The 12,390-nt window shown below is 36.3% G+C and overlaps 1 protein-coding gene across 1 annotated transcript in view; it reads right to left on the bottom strand.

Annotated features, from left to right (window-relative positions):
* The window catches only part of LOC149795618 (nuclear pore complex protein Nup107-like), a 110,600-nt gene that overhangs the window by 98,085 nt on the left and 125 nt on the right, over positions 1-12,390 (bottom strand). Inside the window, exon 2 of the mRNA XM_089965447.1 lies at positions 4,215-4,261. Coding sequence (XP_089821573.1) covers positions 4,215-4,261 — 47 coding nt within the window. The remainder of the gene's footprint in view (positions 1-4,214; positions 4,262-12,390) is intronic.

The raw sequence follows: 12,390 nt of genomic DNA, 5'->3' as shown, positions 1-12,390 counted from the left end.
TACTGAAAATTCCAAATAAGTTACCTAATCACATTAATCTTAGGAGAATAGGTAATAAGCAAAGAGAATGTTGCGCATCCTACCTATACCTCGATCAAATTCAGAAGGAAGACTGAATTCCACATGTGAAGGTTAACCCACTCTCCTAACACGCAAGCAGCACATGCGAATTAATGTGGTTACATCTGGGAAAAAGAAATGAAATTTTCATACCTCATGAAATTTCCAGGCAAATCCAGTGAAAGCTGTGTAGGGTGCCAGTCCAGACATTGTGTGCATGTCAACTGGGTCTGGTAGCTGCATGTGTGACTGACATTGGGCCTATGAGATCCGGTATGCAAACTACAGGAATTTCCATGAGGACAGAGAACATGAGAATATGTACCTGTCATACTGAGACAGCAAATACTAAAGGATGGATGGAGAGGAGCACTGATCTTGATGTCTCCATCATTAATTCTGGTGGAAGAATTAATTGATTTGTGTGTGTGTGATTTAGATTTTTAACGTAGCTTTAACAATTTTTCAGTCATATCGCTATGATGTCTGGAGTGTGGCAGTTTATAGTGATGTCTAGCACTGGGGCATCATGCCGCATGATGTCCCACCCAGTCACATTATCCTGACACCAGGCCAGCCAGTCCTAACACTAACCTCTTAATGCTGTGCACCAAGTGAGGCAACTATCAGTACCATTTTTGTAAGTCTCTGATATGACTCGGTCGGGGATCAAACCCACGACCTCCTGCATCCGAGACGTATGCTCTAACCACTAGGCCACCGGAGCAGTATGAAGAATGAACTGATTTAGATGACTTAGGTTCGAGGATGCTCTGAGTTTGCCACTGGCTTACCTGACCATAAAATGCTTGGAGGAAAATTCCGGAGATATTGGAGTTCAAACAAACTCCACTGCCTGCTTTGCAATGAAGGCCTGGAACTCTTGCTGCAAAAGCATGTCTTTAACTGAGTCTGATAGTACTTCTGTCCATGATGGAGGATGAAAGGGAGGGTGTTGCAAAATGAGAACTAAAGCCCTTCAGAGAAAACATGGATAGCTTACTTGAATGGCAGAAAGAGATCAATCCAACGCTGTTTATAAAACAAAGAGTCAGACACCTACAGGATAGTCATCTGCAGGTGGTCAGGGCAACAAATCAACTGCAAGAAAGCATAGGTGGATGGGGTTGGGCAAATTTTGTTTTCTATCCCTTCTACATTAGTAGATTCTCTCCATGCGTATGATTGGGTTGTGGCTGACTTTAGGGTTGTGCAAGAAACAATCCCATATCCTCTTGTCTCTGGTCATCAATAATTTGAAGGTGAGTTGGAGATTTATGTACAAGGCAATAGTTGCTGTACAGACAGATGGAGGCACAGGTCTTGGGATGCCTGCCTCTATCCTGACCCCAAACAGCAGAGGTGATCCAAAAGGAGAGGTTCGCAGGACCAGGGTGTATTGTGGCTTGAGCGAGGTGAAGTACATTGCTGGCCATATCTGCATGATGGATGTAATGCGCAATGTTAGGCAGAATAGCAGTCAATAAGTTCTGACTTATGAATGCCATGCTCGCATACGGTGAGGGAATGTACACCACATGGGCTACCTAGAACTGGGTGGAAAGGCCCCTAAGTGTTAAAATTCTTGACAAAAAACAGAAGACAAAAGGACAGGAAAACTGGCCAGAACTAATCAACTCTTTCAACGCTTGTTGTACCTAACAAGGCAACTGTTAACTCCAGAGACTGATGATGGAAAAGTCGCAGCTTCCTCCTTTTCCCAAATATATTGGCATTATGTAGGTAGGTAACATTCACCACACCATCATTGGGAGACTGGTCCCACTGGAATCCCCCTCCCCTTGTTGGCAAAAGACTGAATACAAGGTGAATCGTCAAAACATCAGTACTCTTGGTCCTTTGATTTTCCATGTTTCTTCCAGCTTCTTGCAGTTTTCCTTAGAACTGATGACCATGTTGTTCTCTGACCAAATGGTGCACATGCCGCAAATAGCTAACAATGTCTACTTTGTATAGGCAAAAAACAAGTCATGAGAATTCTCAATGTCTTTGGATTTTTCCATTTAGCACACTTTGTCATCATTGTTAATTTTGAAACAATAAAGTAAGAAGAGGAAAAAAGAAAAAGAGAAAAGAAATGAATAGTTAACAACATTAATGTCAACGACACCAGATATACCAGGGATGATAAATAAATAGTGTGCAAGAATATGAACTTCAACTCCTATTACAGTGTAGATGTGCAGAACCTTGCAGTTAGAAAATGCAGAAACTAAGTCAGTAAACAGGGTTCATACACCTTTGGTGTGACGGACTTCATCCAATTTTTTCAAGGACCCCGATGCCCAGTGCAAATTTGTAAAATGTTTCATTATGGAGGTATAATCCACCATTATTTCACTTTCAAGTAGATGGGAAATTAATTACCAGGTCTTGTATTCTTGTTTTTGACACCAAATTGTTGTTGAACGCACTTCCCAGGCATTTTGATCCAAGTGAAATGGGTAAGCTCTTGCAAAAAAATACCCAAATGAATCTTCCATATTCTCAATGCCACGTCCATGTGTTTATCCTTTGGTGTTTGTGAATGCAGCCTCCTGAATATTAGGTAGTGATCGGAGTTTACCGAGATTGCTGAAGCCTACCTTCACTCTCCGACACTTTCACGAAAATATATCGGCCAACCTCGTATACAACGATTTGCATAATTTATGTGTACCTGAAGTTGTCTACAATGGACAAAATCAATTTCTGAAATAACTTCAATGTATAATATGATGCAATCATGCAGCATCTTAAAAATCATCTGCCACAAAAGTATGCCATGTGTCACAGTATCAAATTTTTTATATCTGCTGTCATGTAATCGCTCATTGAAATTTTTCATGTATATGTACATGTAGACGTAAGTACAATGTAGAAAGCTGCCTTTCTGTTAACAGTCATACAGCCGTAATGATGACAAAACTCAGAAACTTGAACGCACAATAAGAGCAAATTGTGACTATTATTGTGTATATTTTTCATTTTGTTTTTCATGTATGAACAGCTGATTCACCATGATTTCAAGTGCAAGATGTACTCCTGCCACAGAAAATAAATCAATGAAGAAGAATGATTGTTGGAAAAGATTCATGCACTTTTTAATGCTCTCTATAATCAGGTCCACGAGAAATCATAAATATCTGATTGGTCTTGTATTGTAAACCACCCTTTAGCAAACAGTTTTATTTTGATTACATGATGTAATGGTAGGAAAGGACACTTGTGTACATTTGCTTGTTGATTAATTTTATATTTTTCAAGGGCTGAGGTTTATTTTCAAGGACTTTTCAAGGTAAAAACGATTTTCAAGTACTTTTCAAGATACCATGCGAACCCTGGTAAATGTGAAAAATTGCACATAATTAATGGTCAAAAGCAAACAGTACATACACCTGTAATGGAAAATAACAAAATCCTGAAGTACAAACTTCAAATGGAGTATGGTAGGCGAATTTATTGATGTTGTCAGTTCATAGTAAAACTAGCACTGCCTATTGGTAGCAAGGGGAGGCAATGGACAAGAGATACTGCCCTTTGTCTATACAATCTAGACAGAAAAGACAAATTTTTGTCTTTGCAATAGCTGGATTTGGGAGGTAGTAGGGCATATATTCTTAACATTAAGGTAGTCAGGGAATGTATTCGATGGAGAAACAAGACTTTTCTTCAATTTCCTTATTTTTCCTATGGCTTCTTTCAAAACTTGAAATAATATCTTACCCTGGACACATGACTGGCCAATCTATTTCCACCATTCCAATAAAGACAGTCTTACATTTTCAATTCCCCAAGATTATTCAGAGATGATCCTTCTAAAGAATCTAATCCTAAATCCCAGAACCTACCACATATACAGATTAGGTCAGGTCCAGACTCGTACATGCTTTCTGCAGTCTGTCACATAATGTGTCTCCGCAGTCTGTCGAAGTAATCAGTAGAACAAACAACATAGGCCCTATCTGCCAGCACATTATGTCAAGGCAGATTAAGGTCTATCTTGTTTTCAGCTTGCCTTGACTTATAACTGGGTATCAATGGTATACTAAACCATAAAGAACAATATTAGCCATTCAAAGACCTTCAGCAACGGAAGGACAAATCTGACTCCATGTATAAAAATATCACATACGTGTAAACATTTTACATACCGTCTTACTTGCCTCTTGAAGTTGAACGACTCATCAAAAGACGCTTCCTGTAAAATGAGAAGACTTCTTTATAACAAAGTTCATGACAGCTGTAAAAGTAATCTCTATTGTAAGTGAGGTCACTTTATACCAGGGTATGTGCCAACAGGAATAGTAATGCAGGAAACAAAAAACTGACTACTGTAGGTGGTCATTGATATGCAAAAAGTTCTATTACTGCTTGACTGCATATTGGGCTAAGCAACCAAACTGTCGGCCAATCAAACCGCTTCAATCAGGCATGATTAACTAGCAGTGCTTTAAACAACCTTGTTTATACTGTGTACACTCAACACTGAAATTTACAATCGGATAATCCCTTGATTTACATCAACCTAGTCAATGCAATTAAATTAATGAAAAAGAACTTTATCAACATAAGTGTCGATTCACTTTATGAAATAATTAAATGCAGGAAATGAGACTTTAATATTTTTTATTGATTATACACAGAACGACTTCACTGTGTGTTACAGTGTTTGAAGCAAAACGATTATGCTAAAGGAATGGTTTGTCTTTGCACTCAAACAACAAAATGTTACGATATCCTAGTAAAACTAGTTGTCAAATGATGTGAACTTTTCTACATGGAAAAAATAAGTTTACTAAATTATTTTCACAAGGAAGATCTTAAGAATATTCTGAGAAGAAAATTTCACATTAAAGTGGAAGGATAAAACATAAGGCTGGCCACTGATTCTGAGATAACTATTCCTTGAGAGACATAAGCCAAATTCCTTGGCAGCAGAAAATGTCAAATATTATACAATTATGAGACAAAGAAATTTTCAGCCATATTGAGTTGATAATTATCCATGAATTCATCAACTCTGAAGGAAACTCCTTTGGCAGTTATTGCAAACATCCCAAATTGGCACAGGTTGGATATTTAGCCTGTGGCAGTTATTGCAAACATCCCAAACTGGCACAGGTTAGATATTTAGCCTCTGTATTTGTCAATGAAACTGACAAATTCAGGATTTAATCAAGCAAGTCTCCTCACAGATTTGAACCTCACTAAGCCTGTGCAGCATATATGTCAAAATCACGCAAGTTAGAGTTGCTAACATTCTACTTGGAAAGGCCATTTTAAAACTGAATGAAATAAAAAAAAAAAAAAAGAGTGCTCTTTAACACAGCCAACTCCCTAACCCAATATGGAAAACCATTTCTTTTTAAATATTTAAATGCTGTGTGCACTCCAGGAGAAGAATGATCATAACCTCAGTGCTAATTATAAGACCAGACTCGGACCTAAGGATTTTTCTGTTCTGTCAATTAATCAAGTCTTGAAAGAAGTTAGGTACGGTCTAAATCACAGTAAATTCCATTCCATTCTTGCTGATGCTCCCATAAGAGCAAGAAAGTGTATAAAAGATAACTTGTTAGTGGAAAAAAAACCAGTAAACAATTAAGACCTCTGAAGAAATAAATACACTGTACACTGTTACTTAGGCAAGAGAATGAAATGTTGGGACAAATGAAAATGTAGATTGGATAAGTGAATTTTTCAATACACTTGACCTGGACAAGTGGTTGAAAAGATTTTATTGGCCCTATTAAAATTGTTTTTCCTAAAAGAATAACTCTATCACATTAACATTCACTACCGTCCAAAACCTGCCCTCATGGAATAACAAAAAAATATGCATTCCCATGTACATCCAAGATAGACTATAAAAATATTTACTGGAAGTAGATCTTCCAAGATACTCTTGAATTACCCTCCCCCCCATTGTCACCAAATGTTCTTCAGTTTAAACATGAGCAACACGTACATATAAATAAGACTGTGTTAATCACAGTAAGATGTTCTCAAAGAAACACTTTAACATAAAAAATCTCCACTCATTTTCTTTTAATGCTAGGAAGCAATGAAATATGAGCAAAGAATGTTAAAAAGACTTTGAGAAGTCATTGAAAAGCTAGTGATCATCATATTTAATGGCAGATTTGCATCATTTTTAGAAACATCAAATTTGATTATGTTTGAAGTTTACGAAAGAGGAAGAAGAAGAAATTTTGACATGAAATGACTGCCTTTTGATCAAATATCAGCAATGGTATGTTTGGATATCAAATAATAATGAACAGGTCAGAACTGGAGCGTATGGCTGCTCACGAAGCCAGTTGTCAAGCTAAGTGGACCAACTTGAAGTTTTATTGGCAATTAATTCACTTCTTTGGCAGAATGTTTAAAAACTCCGAGAAACATTTATGACTAGGAAAAGGTTAATCTTGTCTATGTTCTGAATGTAATGTTGTCCAATTATTATTTGACAATAGTTATGATTGCTCCATTAATTGTAAGCATTCGATCACTTCATGACCAACCATGCCAAGGCTGTGGCATTGTAGCTATCAAAGGAACATGCTGTACTGCATTTGTTCAGGCAGTAAGACATTGACTATGGAACGCCAAAGCTGTCTTACGATTTTTTTTATTTTACGACGTGCAAGTCTCTTTATATATGGTGTATTGTCCTTATATGATGTGCAAACCTCTTTATATGCGGTACTTTCATCTTTATATGATGTGCAAAACTCTTTATATGCGGTGCTTTTGTCTTTATATGATATGCAAACCTCTTTATATGCAGTGCTTTTGTCTTTATATGTGGTGCTTTCATCCTTATATGATGTGCAAAACTCTTTATATGCGGTGCTTTCGTCTTTATATGATGTACAAACTTCTTGATATGCAAAGCTTTCAACCTTATATGAAGCTGTAGACATGTAGCACGATATCCCACCAAGTCACGTTGGGGCCCCGAGTGGCCGAGTGGTCTAAAGCGCTCTTCGTTACGGATCACTGCCATCTCACCTCTGTCTGCGGCGGTTCGAGTCTAAGATTCAGCCAATGTGGGTATGTGAGAAAGCTTGCCAGTAGCTTCTCGTGGGTCGGTGGTTCTTTCTGGGGTTTTCCCGGGTTCTTCCTCCACCATTAATACTGGCCGCCATGTATAGCCTATCGTGTGCTGAAAAATGGCGTTAAACCCCACAACAACCACAACAACCACAACCAAGTCACGTTATCCTGGCACCTGGACTAGTCACGTTATCCTGGCACCAGTCCTAACACTTACCTCTTAATGCTGAGGCATATATAATGGGCTTTTGTCCTTATATGAAGTGCAAACTTCTTTACATGTGTTGCTTTCATCTTCATATGATGTGCAAACTTCTTTGTGATGATGAGGAAACATGGAACTTTCACAGGTGCACAAAGGGATTAAACAGTCCTTTGACAAAAGTAATTTGGTCATATACTGAGCAACCTATTTCAGGCTCTGTTATCATCACCCTGTCAAACAGATTACACAAAACTTCTAATCTAAATAGTGATTGCCACCAGTTTCTGTAACAACATATGTAAGTCTATGGGCAATCATTCTAGTATGAGAGAAACAGCATGTGTGTGTTTATAATGATGATGGTATCTTGGTACTGATAATAGATATTGCATAATATTTTCTCAATGAATAACATTTAATTGCATAACAATCTTAGGTTAAGAAAGAACCTTAATGACATTGTTAAATAACTGACTTGAAGCAGACATGACTGTATTTAGAAGACCCTTTTGAATATGAATAAAAATATTTCATTCAGTGTCCCATGTACTAGCCATGATGGTAACATATAACCCTCTGACTAGGTGAAGATTTTATATCAAGTATTCCATCTGTATATTTTCTTTGGCTTGAATATACTTTGTTTTCTCTGGCACCAAAAAGCCTCCAGTGATGATACCCCTTGTCAAATTGGCTACACAGTTCTGTGAATCTTAATATTTTTCTTCAATGGTAGGGTAACTGGACTCCTTCCCACCAGGGGTGCATGCAGAAATGTTTTTGGATTGGGTGTGGGCAAACATGTAGTTGTCAGCCATAATGTATTAGACCAAACATTTTTAGAAGTGAAATCAGGGTGGAGGGGTGCACTCCCCTTTGCCCTATGTACGGGTGCCTATGCTCCTGACATGAAGATAAAATGTCTATGTTTATTAATAATTTTCACATCGTTCAAAGAAGAGAGCTTACAAACATTTGCTAATTAAATTAACCGGTGTTCATTGATATCTGGACAAAATTCAATCCATGTAATCAACATAATAGTTAAACTAGATGCTATCATTAAATCACGGTTTAATTTTGGTTTATCTATAGCTCTTGTATCACCCAATTGATTTTAAATGATGATTCTTATATACACCATTAGCCCCAGAGCTTTTTCAAAATCCATTTTGTGTCAACTGTTTATTCTTGCATGTGCAAACTAATCCCACATTATGTTATCACCCATTTGGTGTTATATGTTTATTCTTGTAGGCGTAACTAGTCTCACAGCTTTTTATCACCATTAATGCTAAATGTTGATTCTGTATGTGTAACGGGTCTCACAACTTTTTATAGCCTGTCTGATGCTCAGTGTTGATTATTGTATGTGTAACTGGTCTCACAGCTTTTTACAGCCTGTCTGATGCTCAATGTTGATTCTTGAAATGTGTAAACTGGTCTCACAGCTTTTTATAGCCTGTCTGATGTTCAGTGTTTATTATTGTATGTGTAACTAGTCCCCCAGTCTTGTATCACCTGTTTTTTCATTAATAAATTTTTTTTGAGAAACTTCTTAATAGCACAAATGCTAGCACACAAAATTGGAATATATATATACACACACACACACACACACACACACACACACACAACCTGACTCACAATTAGTGAAAAATTATACCATAACACTAGCTCCATCTACTTTGATGGTCAGTACAGCATTATATGAAACTCCTGAAATAAAAATAAAATATTATTTACACTGTTTACAAGTACCAATTTATCTGCAGCCAAATTTACTGATATACACAACTTCATGCTATTTGTCATCATATAGTGCTGTGGCAGACTTGAACTTCCTCACTTGGGCTACGGTACTTTGTTTTTTAAATAGTTGAGGCTTCTTGCCTTCTATTTAATCTTGGTGACTAAAATTGTTGCAAATTTTAAGCACCTAAGCAGGCACTAAAGTTTCGTCTTATTTTTCCTTACCATGGGAAATATTCTTTCACTGTTACTGTTCTCCAACTGTGAAAGGCAGGTTATGTTCAACAAGAAAACTCACAAACAATGCTTCAGCATTGGTGGCTTACAGAACTTGAGTAGGTGCCTTAAAGTACTCAAGAGCTGAAATCTGGGTGCTCTTCATTTTTCCAATATCTATGTGCTTTTTTTAAGCTGTGTGCTTTTCACATCGTTCTGCCACATGCCCACTGAGGCTCCTATTGTTCCTAAGTTTATCTGTCATACATGTCCTATATTATATTACTACATAGTACATGTATGACAGGTAAATTGAAAGCAACGATATAAGCCTCTGTACACATTCCCAATCCTAAAATTCTGCGGCATACTACTGTACGAAATAATGTTCATTGATGTCTGATGGCAGAATGCAAAGCCAATTTTTGGTGTACTCCAATTTATATTTCACTTTTTGTGGAATAGAATATTTTTCTCTGGAGGTGAAAATTACAATACATGCTAATCTTTCAATATCTGAAAAATTCCTACACTCAAAAAAGCTGTCTTTATTTGGTGTTTGTTTAAAATAAGAATTTATTGCTATGAGTATGCACATGCATCATTTTAAAAAAAAATACTGATTTTTAAATCATTATGTTCACATGTAAACTATTAATAGTTGTGCCCATTGCAATTTCATCTCATTTTGTCTTGCACAAGCAAACTATTGATCAGAATATCTCTCCATCTTTTCTATCCTCTATACCAACACCAATAAAAAAAATTATTTTTACTTAATTTGTTACGTGTTTTTAACTGATTTAAGGCTTTATAAAGGATACTTTTTTGCCAAGAATCATTGTTTAACATGAGAGAGAGAGGGACTGAGAGAGAATCCTAATCCAGCATACACAAAAACTACCTGTGTGTGCATTGTTGTGTGTGTATATGTATATATATGTATATAACCAATAAATGCATTATAGTAAAAGTGCTTGCTGTATTTTCTCAGTATGTATCAGTTTGGTTCAACATATAAATTGTTGAATTTTCCACTAAGAAAGTTCTCAGAAACGTGGCAACTTGACATACATTAAAACTATACAAAATTACAGCTATGTTTTCTGATTCAACATCTATATTGTTAATGTCTCTACGCTTTCTCTAAAACAAGTAAAGAAATAGTCTTTCTAATGTATTTTGCACCACCCCCATCCCAAAGTTAATACATCTTTGAATTCTGCCCATACAGTGATGAACATCAGTTAATTAGTAATGTCTGTTTCCCTTGACCTAACATTATTAAAGAATCCAATCAATTTAACATTTAAAAAATTATTTTTGTAAGAATTATTATGAGGATGATAATACTGTCCTCTTTAAAAATTCTTTGCTCTGCTCTGCATGCCTGACAAATATTAAGAAATGCAGACGTTTTATCCACATGTAGTTACATTAATAATAAAGAAAAATGTTTGGATTCGCAGAACCATGTAATCTATTTACCAAATGGATGAGTCCTCATCACCTGAGACTTTCTTTGTGCCACAGAGAACAAAAGTAGAATATATTCAAATCGAAGAAAGATATATACAGATGGAAGACTTGGTATAAATCTTCGCCAACTTGGTGGGCTATTTGTTCACCAATGTAATGAGAATTTAATTTGTTATAAACAAATTCATCCATATGGCTAGTATAAGGAGCAAAACAAGAATCCTGGGATAGTCCATATAGCTCTAGCTCTCTCTCTCTTGTACTAGAATAACTGCACACAGACTTTCTATCCTCATGTGTGTATTTATCTTTTTATAGCGACTGGTCGAGATCACTGTTTACATTACCAGTAATGTGTAGTCTGTTTGACAGGGTGATGATTATAGAGCCTGAATTAGACTGTTCAGTTTGAGTTGACCAATTTACCTTTGTTAAAAGAATGTTTGGCCCCATCGCGTGCCTGCCCAAGTTCCACCTTTGCTTATAAAAGAAGTCTGCACCCAATATATGGAAATTTTGACTGAATATAAAGTTTTCCATTTAACTACATGGCAAAAAGATAAGAACATCATATAAAGAAGTTTGCACTTCATACAAGAACAAAAGCACCACATATAAAGAAGTTTGAACATCATATAAAGACAAAAGCACAGCATATAAAGTTTGCACATCATATCAAGATGAAAGCACAACATATAAAGTTTGTACATCAAATAAGGAAAAAAACACAATATAAAAGTAGGTTTGTACATCAAATACTGAAAATTTCCATCTTATGACAGCTCTAGTCCTACAATGCAAGACATATCACATATTGTTTTAATTTTAGTGCTATGTCTTACTATCCAAAAAAGTCGCATTGCAACAAATTCAAATGTATGTCAACGGAACATGAAAATGCATCCATTTGCTAGGATCATATTTTCATTCTGCCAGGATAAAGACAGCACAGTATATTAATTAAACATAAATTAGTGGAAGAGTGTCGATATAGGCTGCCAAGTGTGTGAGATGTTCCTTAAACTTTAATTACTCATTCTGATGTCAACGACATTGGAACACGCTATACATGGCCGTTATTTGGATAGTAAGACATAGCACTTAAACAAAAACATGTGCTATGTCTTACATTGTAGGACTACATCACCCCCAAAACAGAAATATCTGGTGATGTGTCTTACATTGTAGGACTAAAAACAGCTCTGGCGTTCCATAGTTGACCCAATCAAATTATACATACGAGTCTACATTTTGCACTGCCTAACTAAATACTGACCATGTCATTGTAAAAAGTGCTTACTTATAGTTTACTAGTTAATACATTGCCATTGGTAAGATTTTCGAAAATTAACAGGATTGATCTGTCCAAATTTTAAGATTAATAAGGTCACATTTACATAACTAACGTAAGTCTGGAGCAACTGGGTGCTTGGGTTCCCCTCCCCATCATATTTCACTAAACAACCGTTTAAAATAAACGAGACACTGCTGGTTTATCCTCAAATTTCAAAATTCGGTGACACAGCTTGCACGTACAATTAGACCTTCTTTTAACCAAAGAAGATAAAGATAAGGACTGTCATAACAATAAAAACTTCACATAAACAACCATTTAT

The sequence above is a fragment of the Sinohyriopsis cumingii genome, chromosome 7 (assembly GCF_028554795.1).
Source record: "Sinohyriopsis cumingii isolate HCF-2022 chromosome 7, ASM2855479v2, whole genome shotgun sequence".
Taxonomy (NCBI): Eukaryota; Metazoa; Mollusca; class Bivalvia; order Unionida; family Unionidae; genus Sinohyriopsis; species Sinohyriopsis cumingii.
This window is presented reverse-complemented; position numbering and strand designations above follow the sequence as displayed.